At 40.9% G+C, this 27094-nt stretch overlaps 1 protein-coding gene across 7 annotated transcripts; it reads left to right on the top strand.

Moving 5' to 3' along the window:
- Positions 1-1437: 1437 nt before the first annotated feature.
- tcf3b (transcription factor 3b) lies at positions 1438-27058 on the top strand. Of its 7 annotated transcripts, none has more exons than XM_074668987.1 (21): positions 1439-1997; positions 4815-4911; positions 6759-6831; positions 11092-11165; positions 11847-11919; positions 12416-12456; positions 12693-12825; positions 14172-14218; positions 18436-18535; positions 18629-18729; positions 18973-19096; positions 19238-19296; positions 19757-19832; positions 20411-20472; positions 20586-20783; positions 21115-21220; positions 21378-21525; positions 21835-21888; positions 22517-22749; positions 22850-23001; positions 23627-27057. In XM_074668987.1, the coding sequence occupies exons 2-20, from the start codon at positions 4837-4839 to the stop codon at positions 22993-22995; spliced, it is 1923 nt and encodes a 640-aa protein (XP_074525088.1). In that variant the 5' UTR covers positions 1439-1997; positions 4815-4836; the 3' UTR covers positions 22996-23001; positions 23627-27057. The 7 variants fall into 7 exon arrangements, with proteins under 7 accessions (XP_074525086.1, XP_074525091.1, XP_074525085.1 ...); XM_074668989.1 differs by having other exon boundaries at positions 19003-19096; positions 23627-27056; XM_074668985.1 differs by having other exon boundaries at positions 1438-1997; positions 11847-11910; positions 18436-18729; positions 19003-19096.
- The last annotated feature ends 36 nt before the right edge of the window (positions 27059-27094 follow it).

The raw sequence follows: 27094 nt of genomic DNA, 5'->3' as shown, positions 1-27094 counted from the left end.
TCTTTTAAGCAGCATTTGAACATAATAGACACATTTGCAGCAATCATCCGGTTCGGCCTCCCTGTAAGAACTGTTTTCTCTGAACCCCCCTCATAACACTTACACTCACAGGCGCGTACACACACACACACACACACACACACACACACACACACACACACACACACACACACACACACACACACACACACACACACACACACACACACACACACACACACACACAAACCCCCTCCTCCCCTCACTGTGTGATCCTACTCTCTGCTCTCCCTTCTCTCCTCTCTGCTCTGAAGCAGGCAGTTTGGCTACCAGGGGTGGAGTTGGTTTTATGTTTATCAGCTCACTTGCAAAAGACCAGAAAAAAGCTTAACAGGAGAATCAATAAATTGCTTAATACTGGGCGATTGACAAAAAAAAAGAGATCCATAGCCTCTCTATCTGTTATGCGGGTTTAATGTATCATTGTATCTATTTTTTTTAGAAAGTTTTATAAAAAGATATGTAAATCCTATGGTGGTTTCAGCAGCTTTAAATAAAATAAAATAATTCATTGATCATAAAGGATTGATGAATTACTTTGGGATTGAACTGCTGGTTGGATTAGAATAAGAATCTTATTGTAACCTATTATATATTATTAAAGATTTAAATTTTGGCATTTTATTGGCATTTTTAAATTAACCAGGGTGCTGATTCAGTAAAGACTAAAACAGTAGGTATATCAGTACTGAATGAAATAGTGTGGCATATTAATAGCAATCATCACAACATTTAAAATGGAACTTGGAAAAACAACAATGCTTGGAAACCTATCATAGTTAACAATAGTGCTTACTAGGTAAAAAAAAAAAAAAAAAAAAGAAAAAAAAAAAAGAAAAAGAAAAAAGAAAAAAAAAAGTAGAAATGTCTTAATGAGATGAGCTTCGTTGTATATTTACCGATATAATATACACCGTAATACACTTTCAAACCCAAATATAGAGTCATACTATTGATAAATTAAATATAGTGCCCCATTTGGTACTGGTAATGTAGCTGCAGCTGTAGTATTTCTAACTAATGAAACAATTAATTAAATTATAATTAGCCGTTGCTGCCGTTAAGCTGCGGTCACGAGTGTGATATATGGTCCGGGTTGTACTATTGACTGGCTATTTTTAATGTTTTTTTTTTTTTTTTTTAAGAAAATAAAAGAGGAAGCTGCGGACACAGCAACCAAAGTAATAAAATGATGTCAGCGGGCATGTTGGAGCCCCCCTCAGCCAGCCTCCCTCAGCACACAGGGAAAGTGAGCGTCAAGAGGAAGGCGGGGATAAACCCTTTTCCCGGTCGTTCTATGGCTGCCGTTACTGCTAATCAAGCACATACGTTTTTTGATTGGCTGAGATCACTCACATTTATCGTGCCATCTCGTCAAGCTGCTGCTGTGTAATCGCAGGTAACTTTCTTAGGATAGCCTTCCGCTGGACGACATAGTACTCGCAAGCGCTCCTGCATTTTGAAGACAGCGGCGACAATTGGCAACACTACTCCTCGGAATTGGGCATTTCCACAATTTTGGCCATCGGTAGACGATCGTTTGTATTTTTTTCGCAGTAAAAATACCCCATCTTTCAAAGGCATTTGAAATCGGACACCGCTGGCATTGAGGCCCTCACTTTTGTGCGGAGGGATACAGTGTTGCGTCTGACAATGTGGACGGAGGTGGTGAAGATGTCTACGAGAAGAATGAAATCATCTCAGTTGTAACAACAAAAAAGGAAGACGCGAGATTAGTTATTGTAATAGATTTGTTTGCACACAGACTTGTTACATTGAAGCAAACACGTGGGCGCTGTGTGGAAAAACAGGGTTGCCGGAACAAAAGGAAGACATCTACGGCGCTCCAATGCGTTTCATGCACTGAGGTCGAAATTCTCTTGAAGTTTTATGTTTTTCCCCTTGCGAGTCTCCGCTTTTCTTTTTACTGTTGGATATCAGACATTTGGCCAGGAGAGGTAAAAACACCTTATTTCACTTCATGTTTCGGGGGAACTTGCATGAATTCGATGTGTTTTACTGTCACCTATTTTGACGCCTGCAATTTTGGAAAAGTTTTTGGGAATGTGTGGTTAAAGCGGGGGATGTTAAGTTTTTGTCTGGTTTGAGGTGGCGAGCCAAGTGTGTGATGGTCTCCGCATCGACCACGGAGAGGAGGAAATTACTCCTTTGTTCTGCTAAAAGACTGAACTTACGTTAATATTAGTCCGGACTAACAAGCCTCGTTTTGTTTTTCACCGTGTGTTTCCGATATGCCCTGGACTAGTTGAAATACGAAATAATTTCGTCGTGTAATGTTGGGGAGCATTTTAGCTAAACTTTGTGTTGTGGGCCTAGATGTGTTTTCCATACAACCAAGGGACAAACTTTCCATAACCCCCTTTTTAATATCCCTTTAAACATTCCTTTATGGAAGTGTCTGGCCACCAGTTCGACTTTATTTTATGGCACATTTGGCAGGAAATTCCTCATGCTCCCACCCCCACCGACTCCTCCACTGAACTCCCTCATAATGCACGACTTGGACCCTAATATGAGAAAGAAAGAGCACCCTGTTTGTTGCTTAAAGTTTGGGGCATTGCTTTTGTTCTGCGTTGCTACTGCCGTTGCAGTTTAAACACATACTTTTGTACCCAAGCGAGCTGTTAACGTAGTTTACGTATTTTGTTAGCGTTGAAGAGGATGTAAACAGAGTTCAAAATAAATGGTGACTGGGTTAGTTGTAGTCAGTAGTAGCCTGGTCCTGGATGTGGCCTAGCGAAGGGAGTCAAATAATGTACCGCCTGCATCATTGTGTGCCGTACACATTTACTACAGTTGTTAAATTCGGATTAAAGAGGTCTTATTTATGTTTCTGGCACGACATATCCTCTCGTTGCTTTCATAGAGTCCACCTGAATCAACAGTTAAGCTTTGCGGCCCTTGTTCTGATTTGAAAAGTATTGACACAAACGCGCATTATTTTGTCAGTTACCTTATTTTTTATTGAAGACTCGTCACAGGCAAAGATGCAAGAAGGTATATCATGTTAATTGAGTGCATTAAATTATCAACACCAGTTATCCTTAGGTGGTTTTACGGTCCTGAAGCAGGTTGGAGGAACTTCATGTGGCCTTTTGTTGTCTTTGAAAGCCATGGTCATAACCTAACGCAGGCACACAGAAGTCGTGTTTGCTATTGAGATTTTATGTACCATTAAGTTTTTGGTACAATACATCTGTTTCAGCTCAGTGCTTTTTTCTTGTGTTGAAGATGACCTACCTTCTCTCTCTTGTGTGGGGTGACAAAGACCCCTAATCTGTTAGCTTCAAATATTGATCCAGCAGTAGCTGAAGATGCCATTTTGTTACACTAAGCCCCTCCATGTGCTATACTCTTTGAAACTTGGTGGCTAAACAATAACAGTGACTTTTTTAGTTAAAGTCAAAGCGGTGTGTTTCTCTGCTTTTTCCCCTTGATTGGCCATCACACTCAAAAGTTTGGAAAAGCAGTGACAGCCATGTTATTAGCTTTGTTATACAGAGGGCGGTGTGTTCACTTCCTTTCTCAAGGTTACATTAGTTCTGCTCACCTTACTTAACCACACTTTGACTACACTGTTTTTCACCTTTAATAGGATTTGTATATTTAGCAAACATGTAGAAAATTAGCCACCTCTTCTTATGTCTTTGTAATGCTTTAAGTGTATCCCAGTTAATCCTCATTTTATTCCTCTCACTATATCTAAATGGCTGGAGTTCCCCTTATTATATTCACCATCATGCCTTCTGTCCAAGAAAAGTATGTAAAATTAGTGTTGTATCAATTTATGCTAGTACGCCGTAGTACAAAAGAGGCTGTAAAAGCACACCACCTGTTGGTGTCCAAGTGCCTCTATTCCTCCACTCACTCCGCTTACTACTAGTCCTCTGTGAGGCTCAGAGATCCTCCGCTCAGCATCAGAGAGCGGCCCCAGGCTTGTGTTGGAATGCAAAACACAGGGTAAATCCAGTATTCATGCTCACTGTGTCATTTGACAAGGTTCTTTCTGAGTTGACATATGGTAATTTGGTAATGACGTGTTTGCATACAGTCATTAGCTCTGCCTTTCACCCCTATTTCCTAGGGCTAACAATAGTCCCAATTATGTCTGTAATTGTAAATGTATTACGTTCTCTTTTATGTAGCAATGATCGACATATGGTTGTGTTATTTGCCAGGGTTGCGTAAAATGAAAGAATTTTTTCTTCATTACTTGGTAGTGATTTGACTAAGGGCAGAGTATTCATCATTTCATGGCAGTGTCTCTTCTGTTTGGATGGGGAGGCAGTGCCTGGCTTATATTAGCATTTTTAAATAGACCCAGCTAAAGTGTTTAGTGTTAAGTAGCCTGGTGTTTTCTGTTTTTCCCTCATCAGCCTGTGCATCAGTGAGATGGTAATTTGAGCTGGATGTTGTTGCCACCTGAGACTATAGATAATCATTGATTTTATATACTAACTTCCCAAATGATCAACATTATGGTCACACACCTGCAATATTTAATTTAATAGAAGATTGAAACTCAAATACAATTGGTGTTTTTTTCTTCCCTAAATATAGGCATACCTAAACCTGTCGTGGTATTGTTACATAAAAGACCCCAAAACTAACCAGTGTTAGTTATCTCAAGGGTTACAGGAAGAGTAGTTCAAATAATGCATTACTTTGATCCTTTACATTTCTAATATTTATTTGTAACTTTTTTGTGCTTGCTAGTGCCATTAAAATCCTGTATCTGCAAATTTCTCTCGTAGGGTTTATTAGAGACTGAAGGGTATGAGCGAACAGCAGCAAAGAATGGCTGCAGTGGGAACTGACAAGGAACTCAGCGACCTCCTGGATTTCAGCGCGGTAAGAGAGTGGGAGAGCAGTCTGGGTGGTTTTGGGGCGGGGGGCAGTGGGAGGAAGGGCCAAAAAGAGTGCGATACAGGTGTGGGTATGGGCAGAGGAGAGCTGGAGGTCTGCACGAGAGTAGTCAGGGGAGAGAACAGAAAGAAAATTACCCTAATTTCTCTAGTGGTGCCTCAAAAATGTTCAGTTAGGTTAGTCCATGATATCGCCATTTCTAATTCTTGGCATATAGAGACTACATATATGTGAACTACCTCAGGCTGATGTTGAAAATTAATTCTTGTTTTTTAAATAAGGGTTATTCAATCATGTAGGTGTTACAGCGATACAAAACAAGGAAATGCATTGGTGTCACAGTGACTATTGATCCACTAAAAAGAAAAACGCTGAATCAGGAGTGAGTTCTAGTTTGGTCTTGTTGACAAAATAAAGTTGTTCTTTAAAAGCTGGGATTAGTCAACTGCCTTAGAAAGAAGTTCTTTAGTCAGATTTCCTTATTTTTAGACTTTAGAAAGTAATTTCATTAAAATGTTTTCAGAAGAGTCCTCTTGATATTATTCACAAAATGGATTAGAAAAGATCTCTTTTATTTACCTGTTCTACTTTTTCATAAAGCCTCTGTTAAACTTTATGCTACATAGCTATCTCATGGTTCTAATGACGATGTGATTTATTTTAGTTAAATTTATTTTTACAAAGCTAAAAAGGCTAAATTGATAGCTTTGGATCACTAATATATATGGAGATAAATTCCTAAAGAGTTCAAAACCATAACTTGTCAGCTCACCTTATTTTCCTTTAGATGCCTCTGGGGAGAATACACTTGATTAGAAATAAAGTTTTCACACCACTGCAAAAGCTACTAAATTTTCTTATTTTTTACAGCTTAGTTTTGCATGAATCCCATGAGCCGAGCTTTAGATTTTCTTTTTTTTCTTAATTACAATTGAGTCTTTCTTGGGGGTTAATGTAGTACTCCCCTCTGCCACAACATTATTATTTCAAGGGACTGTTCCCCCTGACAGAAAAACACTCCCTGTTGTGCGGGGAGTGGGAGGTTCTCATTAGACAGTTGGGTCGTGTTAGAAAAGCTTAGATTGATCAGCTGCCAATTTCTATCAGCAGATGTTCTGTCTAAATATGACATTGATAATTGGGTGAGAAACTGCCAATAATTGTACAAATGTATTTCCTCATCTTTAAGTGTTGGCACATCACAGAAGTTCAACGAGACAAAAAATGTTTTGCAATATGTCGATCATATGTAACAGAAATAATGGTGGTGTATGAACTGATTATTGGACTGAATGGACATACCATGGGGAAAAAAGAAATCATATGTGGCAAAGACATAAGATTATAGTGTCTTAGTTAAAAAAAGGTTTTGTACAGTAGAGTTTGGCCACATCACAGAAATATACCACAAAGCAGAACACCACTCTCTCTACAGCGGCCCACAGTTGATCTTCAACAATGTACTGAAGGTTTTATTTGACAAAAAAAAAAAAAAAGCCTTCAAGGTTTCCGGCCTGACTCTTTTCATATAGATTTTTGGTGGAGCATTCCTGTTTCTTCCTTTTCTTCCCTTTTTTTCAGGATTACGAAATAATGGAGGAAAAAAAAGAAAACATTTAAATTTTTGAAAAGGGATAGTTTTTCCCTGCATGTTTTTTATGCTAAGAGTAATGAAATTATGCTTTTAAGTAATTGTATCAGACTTCAAAGCGTTTCAACCCTGAAATGCGAGTCAGAGCAGTGTGTCTGCTTTATTAGAGAAAACAGGGTGTATGAAGTGTAGTGTGCTTTTTCTTCATTATTTACCATGATTTCCCTCTTTTGTCTCATAGATGTTTGCGCCGCCAGTTGCCAATGGGAAAAACAGGACGATGACACTTGCCAGCAGTCAGTTTGGTGGATCAGGTAAGATTTGAGCTGCACTGAGAAACTCACACTTCATTCTGTAAACGGTGTGCCTGCACCTCACACAGCATCTGAGACTGAAGTCATGAAATATTGTCCTATCAGAGAGTAAAGGCTGGTGACTGTGTGCGCCTGTGTTTTGGTTTTCTACTGTTGATGAAGAAATCCCTGTTTGGCGACATGGGACAGCTAACACTCTGTGTCTTCTAAGCGTCTGCTTTGATTATATCTTTTAGAAATGAGTTTTAGCATTCAACATTTTTTTCTTTTTAATTTTTTTTGAGTGTTTAAAGTGTAAAGGAGCTGTAGTCAACCCCCCTCCATTACCTGAAGCTTTTGAGTGGGCTCCTCTCTCTTCCTGAATGTTATTAGTCGGTCGTGTTACTTTCGTTCCTCTGTCACCCTGCCAACCTGGCGTGTGAAATCGAGTCACACTCCCCAGTGTTCCCCAGAGTGAGAACTTGGCCACTGAGGAACAAAGGCAAAAAAGGGGCTTATGGACTTGAAACGACTCCCCCACCCTGAAGTGTAAAACACTCCTCCCCCAACACAGCACAGGGCTCTTACCCCCACTGATCTGCAGGAAATGGCTTGAGTCCGAGACAATGTCCCTCACCCCCAGCTCGCAGCCTCTTAAACCGGCTCAGCATGCAGTGAGTGGCCAGAGTGGAAGAGAGAGCTTGTTGAATAGAGGGATCAGCCCGTGGACGGCAGGATTCTGTTTGTTTCTATTACAGCAGGCAATTATTAAGCAGTGAGGAGTTAATTCCTTCCCCCCTCCTTGTGTCCTAAAGTGTGGCCCCTGGTCATTGACACCCATTTTAATGAGATACTTCAAGCTGTCCCATTTAACTTTGGGAGATCTGTGGGCACCCTCTAATGGCACATGGGAGTCAAAATGTTAACATCTATGAATTAAAGTCCAGGAGGCCCGGGACTTTCAAGAACACATAATAAACAGAGTGTGGTCAGCCAGTATGAGGCAGGAAACTGGTACAGGTGGGCTGTATATGTGAGGGTGGGTGAACATGATTGTTTTTTCATGTAACCACTTAATTCATCAGCAGCATCATCTGTTTAAAAAGAAATCCAAAAAGATTTCTCATTACTATAAGGTATAAAGTGTTTATAGCCTAGGAAGTCTGTTTGTTATGAAGAAATGGTGGCCATTAGAGAGCAGTGTCCATCCATGATGTCACATAGGCGCCTTGTATATTCAGGAGCCCAGCAGCGCGGGAACGACAGTGGGCAGCGTAGTAGCCCACCAGACCACCTCTATTCATCAACACAAAAGTGCTCAGAGGGGTGCTAATTGCATTAGGCGTCCTTCTCCCTTCCTCAGTAGCTTAGTAGTGTGTGTGTGTGGATGGGTGTATTGGGTAGTGTGGAGGGGAGAGAAAACAGGAGAGGATTGGCAAGAAGTGTGGGATGTTTTAGAAGTAGGGGAGGCAGAGTGTGATGGTGTGTGGTGGGAGCTGGCCAAGCCCACAAGCCTTTAGGCAGGCGTCCCCTCTGTCACCTCTGCAGCTGCTGGCAACGTCTTCAACCCCCGTCACACACAAACACACACACACACACAAAAAGAAAAACACAAATGCACAGGACGCGACAGGACGGCTTCCTTTAGATCACAACAAACAGCATAGTGAATTTAAACATGTGGTTTCCCTTGGTAGCCAGTGCACAAGCGATACATTTGGCTTTTGCACTCTCTGTTGTGTACCTGCACACGCCTGCACGGCAGTGTCAAGTATTTCTCTGCGCTTTGTTGGGTTGTAGTTGGAAAATCTAAGCCCACAAAAAGAGGAATTCTCAAAGGAGAGTGGCTTCCTTCAAATAAATTAGATGTTTTCAGAGACTGCAGCCGTGAGAAAGCTTTGTGGCTTAGAAAATAAATATTTTTCTGGGTTCTGGTTGTGAGTCAGTGTTTGTCTTACTTTGTGACTTTCACTTAAAGCAGATCCATACCAGCTAAAATCTGGATGGCTGTGATGTATGTCCAAAGAACTTACAGTTTAATGTCAACAAAAACTTCTTACTGGCATGTCCGATAAGTAAATAACTCAGGACACTTTCATTTTTTAACTCGGATTCTTAATTTCTTTGAGAGGAAGTTGAGTGTTGAGAAGTGTTTCACTTTTTTTGAACCTTGTGTCTTCAAACTTGTTGTGTATTCTCTGCAGATACAGATACACATGCCTTTTGGATGTTTAAAAAGTGTAGTGAGAGGTAAATTAAGGGTGAGATAAATAAGATTTGGCTGAATAGTTTTTCTCTTATGATGGTAGATCTGATTGGAGCAAAGTGTTGGTGTAGAACAGAATTATTAAATATTTATACAGGGTGAAACACAATATATTTGTTTTTTTAACATTTTTTAAAAACAAAAGTAAAGAAGCAAAACAGGAACACAACTTTGTTTAGAAAAAATGTGTGGAGTTTAACTGCCAATGTAGCCTATGACTTCCATAAACTGTTTTAAAACAGTTAATGAAACATATGGGTCATTTTGAGAATACCTCGTTTGCCTCACCTTATCATTCTGAGTTTCTGTCCGTGTGGGTCAGAATTGCACGTGAGGATGGATTCACACCAACAAAGAAAGGACTCTCTTCAGGCAGAGTCAGGCTCTCCTAGGCTGGCTGAGCGTCAGTGTCACCTCAGCAGCTCTCCACCTTGTTTTAATTGCCTCCGAGTTAATTACTCCAGTAAGTGTGAAACAATGTTGTCAGACTTCTCCTGCACAGCCGTGCTTTCACTCTATCCTCCACACCCCCGCTGGCCAAATGGAGGCTTCATAGGCGGATGAGTTGTGTGTTGGAAGAAAAAAAAACTGTGAAGATTATGAAGTTACTTTGTGAGGCTGCCCAGTGCAGATCACGGTCGGCATTGATGGCATGTATGTTGTGAGTTACCTGCTCATCATATATATGATAAAAGCTGACCGTCAACATTCAATTTGTCTGAAACTTAAGTTCCAAAAGGAAAAATAACTCATAAGTAAAGATGTACATTTATTTACTCGTCTGTCGATTTGTCTCCTCTAAAGGAGATGTGTGTGTCACATCGAATCCTTTGCACTTGCTCTTTTTTGTCATGAATGTTGGACAGAAGCATCTCTTATTCGAAGTCTGTCATCTTTATTTAGCAGCCCGCCCGTCACCAGCGTCCTGTGCCATTGGACGCGGTTGACGGTGGTGCAGCTCTTTATTAGTGCTGTGGCCTTTCAGCGGGGCTGATCTGACGGTGAGCGGGGCTGATCTTTTGAGGTCTCCTCTCCTCCCTGCTCGCCTGATTCTCCATGCCACTGGCATCAGCTCCATAGATCACGGCTGTCGCAGCGTGTGTAGGTGCTTGCACTGCTCTGTTAGTCTCATCACTCATTCTCACTCGTCAGCCAGGCGGCTGATCTAGCCCAGACCCCTCTCACTCTGCCCTCCCTCCTCTTCCTCTTTCTCTCTCCCATCCTCTCGTCCCCTTGCTTTCTCCTTCTACCCGCTCTCTCGTTTGCTTTCTCACACACATTTTTTTAATTAGGCAAAAATCAAAGACGAAATATGAATATTCATAAGGCAACCACATTAATATGCACAATTATGCAAATCAGTATGCAATTAAGGCTTGTGTCTCCAGAGAGCCTGGATAGCATTAGTGCATAAGATGGGGAGAAGGGGATGATGGGGGTATTTTGGAGTTTTCTGCTCCACCAGTCTTTTGGCTGTGTTTTTCCTTTGTGCCACACATCAGTTCTTTCTTTACCTAAAACATTGGGCCTTGTTGTTTTGTTGTATTTTAGGTGTTTATATGTGTCAAATTGACTGAGTGGAAGTTAACGTGTTGGATAACATCAGGGATGTGGAGGTTTAATATTCTGCTATCCAGTGTCCGTATAAACACTATTTGGGACGCTGAGATGTATATTTTTTTCAAATATGGCGCAATATTGCAACTTAAATATGACAGAAGCATCTTTGATCAGCAGTGACGCTCACCACTGCAGGCCCATGTGGCCACTTAAAGACACTGAATGTTTGGAGTAGGATGTAGTGACAGGTTTCCTTGATGTGAGTCCAACGTTTAGGTATTTCTACATTCCTGCGTTAAGATAATAATTCTGTCCTCCTGTCTGTGGACTGGAAACATCATGCACAGGAGTGCTGCAGTCCTACTGTCTCTTTGATCCTGTATCCTCTGCCTCAGACTGTCTCAATGGTCTCCTCCTGACCTACCTGTCAATATTAACAACTCCTCTTTCCACAGCAATAGATGAGCGCAGTGGCTCAGGGTCTTGGGGCTCGGCAGAACAGAACAGCCCTTCTTTCAGCCAAGGACGGGTAAGATCCAAAAGCACACTTGCACTCTTAAATAGCACATGATTTTGAGTTTGGAGATCTTAGCATTATCACCAGATGCCATGATATTGTCGCACTCTCGCACATGTTGAGTTAATCACTCTGCCATGGACAAATACACACACTCCTTCTACCCCCCCATCGGTGCAACAGCTTAGTGCCTTTTCATGCTGTGTGCCATGTTTGATCTGAAGTGGTAGTTTTACTTTCTACCTAATAACCTTGGCTCAGGATCCGGCATTGGCAAGCTCTCTGGTAGCCCAGAACCTCTGTGGAAGCCCACCGGTAATTGCGACTTCACATCCCCTGTAAATGTCTTGGCACAACTCAGTGTAAATACAAGGAACAGGGGGTGAAAAAGATGCAGCAGGCTTTGATTACCACAAGTTGATAATTAAGAAAGTCGGTTTGAATCCCCCGAGTTGATGCAGATTTGTTTGGCATAGATCCTGTTAGTTAGACAGAACACCAGCAGGAGGGTAACCACTAAGGTATAGAGGTGTGCCAACAAGATAGGGATGGACTTAAAGAGTAGTTTTCATTTAGACCTGCTGGTATGTTATGTTTATTTGTCTGTGTTTGTAGTCTGGATCTGTTTACTTTAACCCTTTTCTCTTCTCATAGGTAACACATGTTGTTTCCAATATGCTCTTGTTGTTACAGGGCTATGCTGAAGGATCCCACTTCAGTGAGCATGAAGGCTTGTCCTCTCCATTCATCAGTTCAGGTATCGCTGGTATGTTTTAGCTTTCTTTAGCTTAACTAGTTTTCAATCAACACCTCATTGGGGGTCCTCACATAAATAAACTCAGCAATTAAGTCAGAATAAGTCTGTACATGTGCTTCTCAGTCTCAGGTGAAATGTTGTCCATCATTTTTCAGCTCTAAAATAGCCACAGAGATACTGTCCGCTTCGGCTGTTGTGCATACTTGATGACCAATTGTTTTTCTGTCGTAAATTGTGTATGTGTCCACGTGCATTTATGTGCGTGTGTGTGTGTGTGTGTGTGCGCCTGTGTTCATTTGTTGAGTGTTGGGGATGTGAGGGCACTGAAGCAGAAACTTCCCCAGGGTTTCGTCTGGCAGGCGGCTTTATGCAGCTGAGCGTACTGAAAAAATGGGAGGGCATCTCTGGACTTTTTGTACTTTAGAAAACCTACTTTTTATTCGTTTTAGCACACACCATTGCCTCATGGTGTTACTTACATTAATGTTATCTTTTACTTTGTCAGGTAAAACTGAGAGGCCACCATACCAGCCCTTTGGAAGCCAGGTACGTCACTGACCGTTAAAGCTCAAGACAGAGTTATGTGCTTACGTGCCTGTGTTTGTTTTCATAGTGCTAATTTTATGTCTGCATAGAGGAAACCATGTTTCTCACTTCCCATTTTATACTAAACACTTCAAATTGTCTGTTTTCATTTCCCAGAGGGGAAGCTTTTGATGATTTGCTCTTCTCGGGTTTTATTTTATTTACCAAAACCTTGCTTCTGTGTCTTCCCTTTCTAGCCGGGTTTTCTTCCAACTGACATAGCAATGCCAAGCCCTGATGCCATGTCCCCTTCTGGCCTGAAGTCAGGCTCCCAGTTTTATCCGTCATACCCCAACAACCCCAGGAGACGGCCACCTGAGGGGAGTATAGGTAAGAGAACTGGACACTACATTGTCCATGCTGTGGGATCGTATTCTATTTTTTCTATTTTTCCAGGATAATTGTTGCTAATGTTTCTAATCAGGTTAATCTGTTAAATGTTTCAGTAATGTATCATAAAATGGAACAAAATATGTTGTGGTATTCAAGCTCAAGGTGGTTTCTTCATGTTTTTCTGATTTCTGGTTACATTTCACTGTAGTCTCCCATCAGTCATTGGTGTGTTGAAATGATGAAATTCATTTTACTGGATGGGAATGAGAATTTCATCCAAAAATTGTTGATAATTGTTTTAAAAAGATTAGGGATGCACGATATTATCGGCACAATATCGGTATCGGCTGATAAAAGCTTAAAAACACGTTAATCGGTATCGGCAGATATGAAAATTTCTGCCGATATGCACAGCCGATAAGGTGCTATTCAGTTAGGATAATTATTATTTTCCATCTGAAAAATAAGCTCCTTAAATAAAATGTAGCACTTCATTTATTTGCACTGCAGAGCTCTGTGTCTGTCACCAGGTTGTTACAGTAGCTCTAAAATAATCAAATGCAACTTGGTTATGTTTAAAAATGCATTGTACATTTGAAGTTCATGTGATCTAAAGAAATTATTTTTCTGTATTTCAATACTGAATGTCTTGAGTTTGAAAAAATAATACATTTCTTATTTATGGTAAAATCAAACGTTTTTGTCTTGTTTTATGTGTGTTTCTTAAACAAATAAGACTGTCACAATAAGAGTAACATATAAATTTCAGTACAGGATAGACTTAGCTTTCTTTACAGTGAAAAAAACAAACAAACTTGTGATTATCGGTATCGGCCAAAAGGGGTTTCGATATATTGGCATATCGGATATCGGCAAAAATCCAATATCATGCATCCCTTAAAAAAAGATGTGTACTTGTCTTCAATTTTTTCAGTTCCTGTTAGCATTTCTGACCTAAATGACCTCATGAAATCACTTATATGAATGAAACTCAGAAAGCAAGGCGTAAAGTGCTTTGTGGATGCATGTGAATCACTAGAGCCATTTCTTACTCTCTCTCACACACACACACACATACACTCACACACACACACACACACACACACACACACACAGACACACACACAGACACACACACACACACACACACACACACACACACACACACACACACACACACACACACACACACACACACACACTGCTGTGTCTTTTAGTACTTGTTAGTGTCTCCCAGAGCACATGAAGGAATTGCACCTGAACTGATCTAACATTAGCATATGTGTGCTTGTTTGTGTTTCATCTCTCACCTTTCCTCTGTGTCTCTTTCTGCCTGGATGTAGAAACCCAGCCAAAGAAGATTCGGAAACCCCCTGGCCTGCCATCCTCGGTGAGAGCTTATTTCTGCTTGCCTTCACAGCTCGCAGCCAGTCCTTCCTCTCCGTCTCTCTTTCTCCTGCCTCTTGACACAGTTTCCACACATTAAAACACATACACACAGCATGTAGACATTGCTACCCCCTCTCTGCTTGAGCAGCTCTGTGACAGACAGGAGTAAAGACCCTCAGCTCAGACGGACTCTGTGAGTTGACAGTCAGGCAACTTAGGCCCCAGTATACATCATCACTGTGGTTGTCTGTACACTGCACTCAAGTGGTTTCAAGTGGTGTTCAGGGTCTGGTTGTCAGGCAGAAACACAGTTTCATAGGATTTTGGGCACTTCATCAAGTTTGGTTAGTTAAACTTCTTCAGTGGCTCTATACGTCCACTTGCTGTGTAAGATGAGCGAGGTATTGGATTTGAGCATCAGGGACATATGTACGTCTGGAAGCCAATAGATAAGGAGTTCAGTTGGCAAGACTCTGGTTTCAGTTTCTTACATTTCAACCCTTATTTGTCAACCACATAAAAGCCCATTCATATCAAGATCTCTCACATTTGTGAAAAAATACATGAACCAGGAAATCTGTTCTAGTTCAGAGTCAGAAAGAGACTGATAGTGTAAAATTGGGAGTTTTATTCATCTCTCGCTGGGCTTAATACGAAGGCTTCCCCCTGTTTTAAGCAAAGACATTGGAGAAACTATTCAGGAAGTTGTTTGGCGAGATCGAGTCTGAATTTGACTTTAAGCCAAAGTTTCACTTCTTGTAATATTTGTCATGCAGCTTTAGTTCCTAAACTTGTTTTATAGTTTGGAGCTTTATTCCTTAACATTTAAAAGATGAGTTAGATTTCAATACGTTCAATTCAGCATCAAATCTGCTCCTCAGAGTGCGGTTCAACCCCAATCCCAGGTCAGAGCAGTATGAAGCGTCATATAGAGCTTTGATTTACAGTACCAAGTGTCACATTTTGTCAGAGGGCCCAGAATTCCCAGCAGCTGATGTGTGCGTGGATGATGGCGACCACACATAGCTGGAAACACAAGTCATCATTTCATGCCTGATATTGACTGAATGAACTGCACTGTCAGTGTTAAGTGACTGGACAAAGACGAGGCGCAAGTGAAATTTGCTTGATTGAGCCCTTTACTCTTTCCCCTCCTTTAAACCACGGATATGTCGGAAGATGTTTGAATAATTTGAACAGCATCTTCAACACAATGCTAACCATCTTAACTTTAATTTGGCTTCAGATGCTTTTAGTTCCTCATAGGTCTGAGCTTTGAAAGATAGCAAACATGATATATCAAGTTCAAGGAGCCAGACTGGGTTGTTGGGTGGCGTCACTGTTGCTATCAGAGCCCAATCTTGCTGCTTGAGCTGCCATTGGATCATTAACATGAAATACTGCCAGTACACAAACATTTTTTGTAACCCAGTCCTCACGCTACTATAGTTCTCAGATGACACGAGTGACCTCAAAACTGGATACGGTACCTCCAGCACGGCATCCTGCAGCTCTCCCACTCTGCTGTGCTGCATGAGGGACGAATATCAACACTAGTTTCTTTTTGTCCAGCTTTTGTAAATATTGAGTTTGCTTTGAGTTTGATTATGTGAAAGTTTAAGAAAAGCAAGGTACCATCCTGCCCTTTGATAGTATCACCTGAGTAAAAGCTGAAGATGTCTCATATACAGGAGCCAGACAGATTGACATGACCTTGCTGTTTTTTTCTTCAACACATGGTTGAAGTAAAGTCAAAGACTTTTTATGGCTGACTAAGTCCAAATTGCAGAGCCACTGATGTGTAATCTGGCAGAAAAGGAAATCAAGTGGAACTGGTGTTTTGTTGTAGTCTGAGTTTTTTTGAGATTGAGCTACACAGATGCAGCTTCCGTAGTAGCTGCATTGATTAGGTTTGTTCTTATCTAATTGTCTAATCGTCATCATGGATACAGATCAGAGTTGGATCTGCTGAACTTGTTGCCTAGCTCTGTTCTTGACCTCGTAACAGGAATGATGAGATCAGGGTTTTTTTTTTTTAATGTTTGTTATGAAATTGGTGCTGTCCCACACCTGTGTGCAGCGTGGATCCACTGTGCGGTCACACTTGGCGATGGTGACTACATCACAAAGTTAGGTGTGCGTGCTCTGTCTGGCTGAGGCCCCCCTTTCTCTTGCTGTCTGAACCTCAGTAGTTCCCCGCACAGTAAATGACGGCCGCGTGGTTTTAGTGTGAATGATGACATGTTTGTGTGTGTGAACCCCCCTCCCCCACTTCACTCAACCCTCCGCCTACGCCTCACCACATGATGGCCTGGGTGGGCCTCCCCCTGTGAGTGACCCAGTTGTGAGGCGCGGTGCTTGCGAGGCCTCTTAGCCCCGTGTCTGAGCCCAGATTAATGACCAACAATGATGATCCTGTGGTCTTCCCTCCCTCCCTCACTTCCACCCTTCTTTTATTTTATTCTTCACCTTATTCTCTTCATGAATCTGTTCTTTTTCAACTATTATCATATTGCCAGAGTGATGAGTAACAGGCGCCACTTTAAATGCCGTTGCTCATCTCTACAGACGTCCCTAACCTACCTGAACCTGTGCACCAGATCCTTGGCCTGACCCGGTGAACTGTCACCTGTAACGTTCAGACAGCGTGGAGAAACTTCTCTCCTGCCCCCTAGTTGTCCAGTTGACTAATGACAAAGCCTTGGTGGGTGAATGCATCAGTTTGGGGTTTGTTTGATGTCAATCTTCGTCCATCTCTCGCCCTATGCAGCAACCCCTAATTTTTTGAGCGGAGACCTTTTATACAGTCATAGCCTGAATTACATTAAAGCCCTATTAGCGGAGGATTTTAGCCTAGAAATCCCCTTTCTTCCTGAGAATACAATTATCCAGCAGCACCAGTCATTGTGTAGTTTTCTGTTCCCATCTAGAGCAGCAGGATTCACTCGACATTGTTCCCCGTGAAAGAACAACTCAAAGCCTATTGTTAAATGAAGCCATCTCCGTCATGTTTTCCCCCGAATTAACCGTGATCATTTTAAATCCCCTGTTTCCTTCACACTCCCCTGGCCATATCAAGCTTTGTTTAAGTCATTTAGATTACCTTCCCTGTCCCCCCTCAACACCCCTTATCTCTCTACCCATTTCATAAATCATCAGGGCCATCATTTTTTCCCCTCCTATCCTCCCCCTTGCCCCTTTACCACCCCCTACCCACTGCAATAACTCTCCCTCTCCCCGTCTTTCTCCCTCTCCTGCTCGCTGACTGGATCCCAGCCCCCATCTCTCTCCCTCTCCTCGCTCCCTCTCCTCAGCCCAGCTGCCTGTGGAGTTGGATGTGGTCCAGGAACAGGCAGATGGCTCTGTAATTAGAAGTGCATCTCTCCATTCCCTTTCCACTTCTCCCTGTTAAATCAAATTACAGAAAAAATCCCTTCTCTGGATTAGCATTCTTTGCAGCATAGCCTCCGTTCCCTGTCTCTCTTCCTCTATCTGCTGTGTCCTACAGCGGAGAAGAGGAAAAGACGGAGTGACTGATGGCTGATGGCGTGGGGAAACTGAGGGCTTCTCATGTCTGAGGCTTTGGAGGGGAGAGATGTGTGTCACTTACGACAACGATGTTTGTTTGCTTGATGTAGGATGATGTGTGATTGGACTCTTTAAGGTGCTAATATAAAATGTCCAATTTCATCGATGCTGCCCATTTTTATATTTTCTGTAATCAATCCTCTGTTGATGCCACAAACAGTGGGATAGTGCCAGTTTGAGGATTTTGCTGGAGGAGTGTTCATGGGTGTGTGTGTGTGTGTGTGTGTGTGTTGGCTCACTGAATGCATGGTATGTGTGCTAGTGGCTACTGAGTGTGTTATAGGGAGGGGCTGCAGGCCAAGCAGTGCAATGTCACTGGGGTCCTGGGAGCTAGAGGAAGTGCTCACTGTGCACTGGGATTCAAGCCGTCGCTGTGCCCAGCATGGCATGGCCGCTGTGTTCTCCTCCACAGGCGAGGAGCCGACCTGCCTCTACAGCCGGCAGACTCCCTTTTGCCATCTTGTGGCCGCTTTAAGCTAGTGTAATCAAAGGATTTCAAAAGCAAATCCAAGAAACTTTTTTTCCCCCTCAGGGTGCTTATGGATGCACATTAAATCTTTATGTTGAATCATGAAGTATTTGTTGTGAAAATCTCCGCCCGGCTGCTGATTTCTCTGCATCTTTGTTTAGGTGTATGCCTCCACATCTGGAGATGAGTATTCCAGAGACAATGGAGGATATCCTGGTGGGAAGCCTGGAGCCGTCTACCCTGGCTCTTTCTACATGCAAGGTAACTATTCACACATGATCACTCAAAAGGAATTTGTTCTTTTATGCTTTTTTGCTTTTATTGTATTTTCAAATGTGCATCTGCTTTCTTTAGAAGACCCGTGGTCATCTTCTGGCTTTTCTGCCATGCTGAGTAACTCTCCTCACATTGGACAGCCAGGCTCCTTCTCTTCAATCAACCCACAGGACAGAATGGTGGGTACAAGCAGCTTTACTGCCATTCTTGTCGTGCATTTCTTCAAATTCATCTTGTAATAGAGTTTTACAGTAAACCTATAGGGCTTTTGTTTTCATCACAGTGTTAGACGTCTGCTCGCCTTAAGTCTCTGTCTAAAAATGTTTAACAGTAGAACTTAAAAATGATTAAATCTGCCATTTACATTGCTGTTTCTCTTTGCTGGATGTATTTTCCTTATAAAGCTTGTATCCCTTCTCCAGAAGCGTCAACCCCTGCCTCTGTCCCCACAGAACTATCCTCTGCACGGCAGCGAAGTCAACGGCTTCCACTCAGCCTCCACCACCTACAACCACACACCGGCCATCAATGGCGAGGGAATCATGGGTACATGAATTCTAGGATTTTTTCTTGAGACACAAGCATCTTTGTAGCATTGTAAACTTCATGTGTCTATTGCATTATTCTTTCCTTTGTAAACAAATGAACAGGTCATCTGACTCGCATTGCTTTGTTTTGTCCCCACAGCCAGCCGAGGCACCACAGCGGGCAGTTCAGGAGATGAAATTGGGAAGGCTCTTGCCTCGGTGAGTTATTTAGGGTTAGTTATTCTTGTAGATAAGCCAGGTTAATCAAATAATTTCTATGATTTCTTGATGGGGTTCGTCTCTTTTTGACTGAATAAAGATCTGTGATGTAGGACAATTTGGATGAAGAATAATCTAAAGCTGCAAATTGAGCCAAAGAGGGTTACGTTGGCAGGAATGACTCTATTGGTTGAGCATCATTTCAGTTGCTAATGTGCTTTTTTTTTAAAAAAAAAAAAAAAAAAGATCGAAGTAAAGGAAATAAATATTTATTTCTGTTGTAAGATGTAAGAACATACCAGCCAGAGAGAGTAGTCAGAGAAAAAACTGGCAGTTATGGAGGATGTATTTCTCACATCATCAAACTAAACTCTTAAACCAAACTACCCTGAATAGAAATGCTGCTGTTTTTTTTTTTTTTTAATCTGAGCTTTAACTTTGAGTTTGCCTCATCTTTCAGATTTACCCGTCAGACCACAACAGTAATAACTTCTCCTCAGCTCCTTCTACTCCTGGATCACCTCAGGCTATTGCAGGTGAGTTCAATTCATTCGTATAGTCTTTTCAGAACATTTATAACTGTAGTGAAATTTGGTTCTGTCATATAATTGGACAGACATCACATTTAATATATTTAAAGGTATTAATCCCTTATAACCACGTTGAGCGTCCATACTTTAGGACACAAAAACGCATTTAGTGCTCAAAAGACCTCGTTTAGCATGGTTTGCTGAAAGAAATTAGTTGGATACAACTTTTCTTTGATGTCATTTTTCTGTCATCCTAACAGCTGAAAAATGTTCCCAATCCAAACACTGATGCACTGACTCCATGTGGTTTTATCTTGTGTTTTATTCTCCCTCGTGCAACCACACCTTTTGATGATATTTCAATTTCAGGCTCAGAATAACTTCATCAGTCCAATTTATTTAACTTGTTTTGTTTGATTGCATCCTTGTTTTTTGCACATAAAAAAGAATCAGTTGAAAACTGTTGGAGCAAAAATGATCCTCTGCATGTTTGATATTTTCAAGCAGAGAAATGTGTCTGCAGCTCCATCTGGTGTGAAGCTAAGCACTACATTTAAACCATATTCCAATATTTCTCTCTGCAGGAGCACAGTCTCAGTGGCAGAGACCCACCACACCCAACTATGAAGGGCAACCTCACGCTCTGGTATGTTGAAACATTCTTCTACTGCTATTCAGATTTTTTTGAAATTAGTTAAACTTCATATTGCAAGCCAACTGAAAAAAGCATATTTTAGGTAAATGAATTTCTTTCTTTAGCAAAGTAAAATGGAGGACCGTTTGGAGGAGGCCATTCATGTTCTGCGTAGCCATGCTGTGGGCCAGGGCCCAGGCTTAGACGGCGCCCACCCTGACATGCACAGCCTGCTGTCCTCAGTACACAACGGGGGCCTCGGCGGCCTCTCTCCAGCGTTCCCCAATGCCAGCCTTGCCCTCAGCAACAGACATCCTGCTATGGTGAGTCACCTGGCCTGCTCAAACTGTCTCATGTGTGTTTCTTTGAACACAACTTTTGATGTGGATGGATGAAAACAATATGAAGTGAACTTTGCTGTTCATTTGTGGCGTCCACCATCAAACATTGAATATCATGCTCCATCTGCTGGTCTGAGGTGGAAGTGCAGGTTGTTGAAAGAGCTGCGTGCATAAGTGGCTACCTTTGTATCAAGTTATAGCTTCAGTTCAAGTGTTGACATAAGTTAATTTTTTGTTTTTGTTTGAGAAGTTTAAGAGTGAAATACCTGCTCTCATGAGGTGCACATCATGATCCTTTTTTTTTCATCGGCAGGGAGGGAAACATGAGGAGCCCACTGGTCTTCCTCCCAGCAGCACTCTTCTGCACGGTCATCACGCATCCGGACCCACGCCGTCAGGACAACCAGAGGGCTTTACCAGTAAGTCTGACAAATGAGTTTTAACTTGGAAAAGACTTTTACTTTGGTGATCTTATCTTAAATTTAACTTTTACTTCTGTTGAATGTAAAGCATATTCTCTGTTTTGGAGTCCTTTGTGAAATGTTATGATTCTAACATCTGTTTGTTTGTCTGCAGGTCTCCCTGGTGGTATCCCTCGCTCCACACACTCATCCAGCAGCTCAGACATCAAACGAGAAGACAAAGAGGACGATGAGAATTCATCTGCTGCAGAAAAATCAGATGATGAAAAGAAGGATTCCAAGATAGCACGAAATCAAAGAAGGTAGAGATTTCCTTACTACATGTTCTGCTCTTTATTCACTGGCTTATATTTTTATTATTAACTGTTAATATTCCACAAAGGTGGGTTTTTTATGTGACTATCACCAATAATTGAAATGTTAAAGAACCCAACTTGGATGGTAAATATCTGCCGCATGTTCCCACTTGTCAGCTGTTAATTAAAACTTGTATCAAAAAACAATGTTATGGATGTTAACCTGGGTAATCGGGGGCGCACAGGACAAAGCAGATGACTGTTGTAGGTATTTAACAATGTTGAAATCCCCCTCCCTTCATGTCACATTTTCAGAAAGGAGGCGTTGACCCTCCAGATGCTCTCTAGCCTTTCAGACCAGAAAGATGAGTAAGTTTCTCCAGTAGAGGACCAATTTCCTGTGCTTTATGGGCTCACTCAAAGTACATTTTAATGCAACTGGGCTCACTCAAAGCGCATGTTTATGGAATTAAAATCTGACTTTTAATTGTATTCAGCATTTTTTTTGGTGGTCCCAAGGAGTTTTGAATTTTAAAGTGTATTCAACCAAGCAGGAAAAAATGCCTCCAGGACAAAAAAATGTTTGGAAACTACACACTACCATAAATAGCTGATATCTTTGTTAATCAAATAGACACAAGCCCAAAGTCACACTATGTTACGCCTCTTCCCCTTAGAGAACACTAATGATGCAAACACAGCTCTGAACTCTTTAGAAACTGACACGTCTATTTTTTTATTAATAAAAATCATCAGGTAATCATCAGATGCTGCTTTGACTTAACCAGCCTTCACTTTTTGTGTTAAACTCTGTATGTTTTAGATGCACACATGGTGTGAGGTTATAATTGTACAGTCTCTTCAGTTGATGCTTTAGAGCCATTTAATGTGTTTGTAATGTTAGTCATTCTGTAGGCTTAACTCTGAGGTCTCAGATGTTATATTTATAAAATGACTCTGTCAGTGAAATAATCTTTTTTTCTTCTTTTGTAATTAGTCCAGAAGAAGATGACGAGGATCTGCCACCTGAGGTGAAGCTGGAGCGTGAGAAGGAACGGCGAGTTGCTAACAATGCCCGCGAGCGCCTCAGAGTAAGGGACATCAACGAGGCATTCAAGGAGCTTGGGAGGATGTGCCAGCTGCACCTCAGCCATGACAAACCTCAGACCAAACTTCTCATCCTGCACCAAGCTGTCAATGTCATCCTCAATTTAGAACAACAAGTCAGAGGTCAGTCTGCAGCACATCAGTTATGGAAAGCACTGCTCTGCTAAATATACGGTTTGTCATTCTTTTATACTGAGCAAACTCTTTTTGTTTTCATTGTCAGAGCGTAACCTTAACCCCAAGGCAGCATGTTTAAAACGCCGAGAGGAGGAGAAGGTGTCTGGGGTGGGGGGTGAAACACCCATGCAGCTCTCAGGAGGTCATCCTAGTATGGGAGGAGATGGCCACAATCCAGTTGGCCATATGTAACACCAGGTAAGCCTCAAACATTGATCACTAAATTATTCTTTTGAGATATCACTTGTATTTTTGTGTAGTTTTTCTTTGTGGTACAGCTATAACTTAAAAGCCCCTAGGAAGAAATTATGGCAACTTGTTTCATTCCTAAAACAAATTTTTGGTCTGGTTTGTTTACCATGGGGAATCTACTTTTGATCTAACACAAGGTAGAGTAGATTTCAACTCGGCCATTGTACACTGATGAAAAATAGAAGGTTTGCAACTTTTTTTAGCTGCGTCCTCCTTCAAAGTTGATTCCTCATTATGTAAACCAAGTTATCAGAATAGTGCAGCATCAGTGGGAACAGGTTTGATTACAAGGAAGGTGATTTCCTGGAAGTGCATGCCCATGTGGTATGGGAGCGGTCTCTGCAACTACACAAAATTCTGGTAACACACGATCACAAAATATAGATATTTTCTGCCTGTGCTAAAATGAAATTTTAAGATTAAGGGAAGTGGTTTCATGACAATCTAGAGTTTTGAAGCACAAACAAGTTACCCTATTGTTGTTACATTTTTGTTATTTTTTGTATGATGAATATTTTGTTGACGTCTCTGTATGTGAAACACTAAAACGTGTTTTCAATCCTTTTCACAGATCTGGTGGTGTTTCCTTGGCTGTCAGAGGATGTGGCCTTAACAGATTTCTTCCACCCATTATTCTCAGTGTGTGTGTGTATATGTGGACATGTCTGTGTATTGTCCGTTCAAGTTTCAAGATGCACATTCACACACTCGTACACACATGCATACTGCCAAAACTGACACAGCCTGTTTGTCACACTCCCAAACATGACTACAAGCTCAAATGTGAAGAACTTTTTTTAGTTTTGCTTTGTTTTATACATGTAAGGTTTTTCTTTTTCTTCTTGGTTTCCACAAGATGATGGAACACCGGAGTACTTTTTGTCCTGCCACAAATTGGGACTTGACACACTGCCGAGAGGTGCTCTTGTGAAAGAAAGGAGACCTAAACAAACACAAATTGAATCAAGGATTTGTGCCTAATTGTTACATATTTTCTATTTGACATTTAAGCAAATTGCTTTACATGTGAGGAACATTTATTGTGAGGGATTGCTTATGTGTATGAGCAATTATTTTTTAATGTATGTCATTCCCAGCGTGATGGTACAGTCTTACATATGTTATGTAACCAAGCCCATAGTTGAAGTTGAATTGTCTAAATTCAGTGACCTTGCCTTGATCTTAGCAGATATTTGGGGAGATGAAATTTTCAACAGTCCAAAAGAAGCTTTAGAGAGAAGGAAACTCTGACTGAAGCCAGGTCTCATCCCACAATGCATCTGGAGGCCCTGGAAAAACAAATTCTCTTTCTTTGAAGCTGATAAATTATCCAAGTGGAGTCTTGTCAATAAAAAAAACTGTTCTTCCTTTCTCTTGACCACAAATTCAAAGACCCACTGCAGCAAGCCCCCGTTCAAAGACCCAGGTTTTTGTACTGCTTTATATGTCAGAGCGTACAGAGACGATACAAAGCACAGATGCATAGGTTTAATCTCCAAGTGTTGACCTGTTGTGCATCTCAGGCCCTGAAAGTCATGCTAAAAGCCATTTGATGAAAAACACTTGCTAAGTGATCAGCACCACTTAGTGCTCTTACTTGAAATGGTTTTCTGACAGTGCCAGCAGACTAAACAGCTCAACTCTTTCCCCAAGTCAGAAAACTTTGGGCTCCTTTGGCAAAAGGATCTCATCAGTCCACAGTTGTTTGAAGCAGACAAGCCTTTGTGTAACCAAGGCTTTCTTTTCCTAAATTAGCATTCCCACTGACAGCAGCCCCTCACCTTCCTCCTGAGGAAGTCTGTTCTCACGTTTCTTACTGCGAGAAGTGCGATGTGTAAATTCACTTCATACATCACTCTGATATGTTTCATTTTTCAAAATTAAATATATATAAAATATATATTTTTTGTTAGTCTATACATTGTAGATTTTTTACATAAATGGCAATATTAGTTTGAAGTTTAGAGTGTATTGTAGATGAGCTGTAAAAGGGGATATTTGACATTTAAATGAAATTGTTCTAAAATTAATTCAAAAATCAACTGAATTGCAGAGGACTTGCGTCATCAAATGGAAAAGGAAAAATGTGGAAAGTGTTTGGTGTATTCGTTATTCCAGTTTTAGTTGTAATTCTTATCAGTTACCCAGATGAATATTTTTCTTTCCATTTGGGGATTTGTGGATGATGTCTGTGCCACGGGCCGGTTTAGGCGTTTCTTACTCGCGCAGTGAGGCACTGAGGAAAGTGTGGAAGGGATTTTTGTCTCTTACGGTGATTATGCAACTGGTTTTTGAATGTAGCTACCATACAAATGTGGATCACCTTCATTTTCAAAGTTGTATTCCTGGATTCTTTTCAGTACAGTATAATAGTTTTCATATCTGAGGTTTGCCCAAAACCAAGTGGCTCTCGGTGTGCGGCTCACTTTGTTGTAGCCTGCACATTTCTTTTGGAGGCAGACTTTGGTATTGGGTGTAAGGTAATGGAAAATATGGAGAACAAAACAGTGTTATGTGATGTTATTCCCATGTCATGTCATGTTGTGAATGGTTTTAACCAACATGTAATCACAAATGGGAGGTAGAGCATTTTGTGTTTAATTTCTACAAAAAGAGATGAAGAAAAAGACCTATACAAATCAATAGTGTGGCCTTTTCATTCTCAAGACTTAACATGATGGGAGAGTGATACCTTATCAGTGCCTGAACTTGTATTTTTCATTTAAGACAGTTTTATTTTTGAACCATATCATTTCATTTATCATGGAGATTAAAGAGGTACTTGTTCATTCCCCCACCCTCCCTTCTCCTATTGCTTTTTTCAATTTTCAGGAAGAAGTTAAAATGGTATAAAGAGATTTTCTTTCAGTGTATCTAGTTAAATAAATAAATGTTAAGTAGATCTTGTTTAGTTTTTATTCCTTATTTTCTAATTATACAACTGGATTATATTGTCCAAACTGCTGTTTTAGTTAAGGTCATGGGTCCAGGTCAAGAGTTTTTTTTTTTTTCTCCAACCTTTATTGCTAAACAGTTGACACTGCAGGGTTTAAAGAGATACTGCTTTTGGCTCTGATTGTCTGCTTTCGATGCACATTAACATGTTTCAGTGTATGTGTTGCTTCAGTTTCAATGTAGGGTGTGAGTTTTATATTTTTTGTCTTAGCTGGAGCCTCTAAAAACTTGGAGCATTTTACATTTCTGTATATTGGAGTGCAAGCCCTTTGCTGCAGTGACTTTCAGTATACTTAGTCTCCAGTGACGATTTTCTACTCTGACTTCCAGCTCTTTAATGGTGACGACAGTGACTTTTTGTAAGAAGTTCAGATCACTTCTTTCAGAGTTGCATTTGAAGTTTTACTTTATATTATTACAAGACCACGTAGTGTACTGAATATTGAAGATTTGTTCCAAGGAAAAGACTGACTTGATGTCATTTAGTATTACATAAACTACGCATTAGCCTACAACCTACATACTCATACAAATTTGGAGGGGGGAACCTTATTTCTTAACAGAAGTCCCTACAAAGACGCAGTGTGACATTTGCAAATAGCAAATCGACCACTGCAAGAACACACAATGTTGAAAAAAATTACATTATGAAAATGTTCATTTGATGGGTTTGAACTTGTTTTGGTATAAGAAAGCAGTAATAAACACATGCTTTCAACAATTTTGTCATCTTCGTTGAATTAAAAAGGGGGAGGCAATTGAGTGTGAAACTCCTTTACAGGTAAAGAGCCTGACACCATGGCGCAAGGACAGTGTTGATCCCAGCAGCGTCCTCAGAGTGCCTCACTCAATCTCTCTTTTTCTTTTTTATATATAAATATAAATAAATATATATAGTTGAGAACTGTCTTGTATATAACAGTAATGTAGCAATAAATGTGCCATTTTTAATAACAGATTATACCTTTTCCAATGTCTGGCTTTTGAAATTGTATACATAAAAGGAGAAATAAAGGAAAACATTGTAATAAAGGGTTTGCTGTAGTTTGGCAAGTGAATTTGTTCCTGTTTTCCCTTTTCCCGT

Source organism: Halichoeres trimaculatus, unplaced genomic scaffold, assembly GCF_033239565.1.
Source record: "Halichoeres trimaculatus isolate MK-OKI-2021-1 unplaced genomic scaffold, fHalTri1.1 fHalTri1_scaffold_4, whole genome shotgun sequence".
NCBI lineage: Eukaryota > Metazoa > Chordata > Actinopteri > Labriformes > Labridae > Halichoeres > Halichoeres trimaculatus.
The sequence above is the reverse complement of the archived record's forward strand: the minus strand, read 5'-3'. Positions and strand labels throughout refer to the sequence as shown.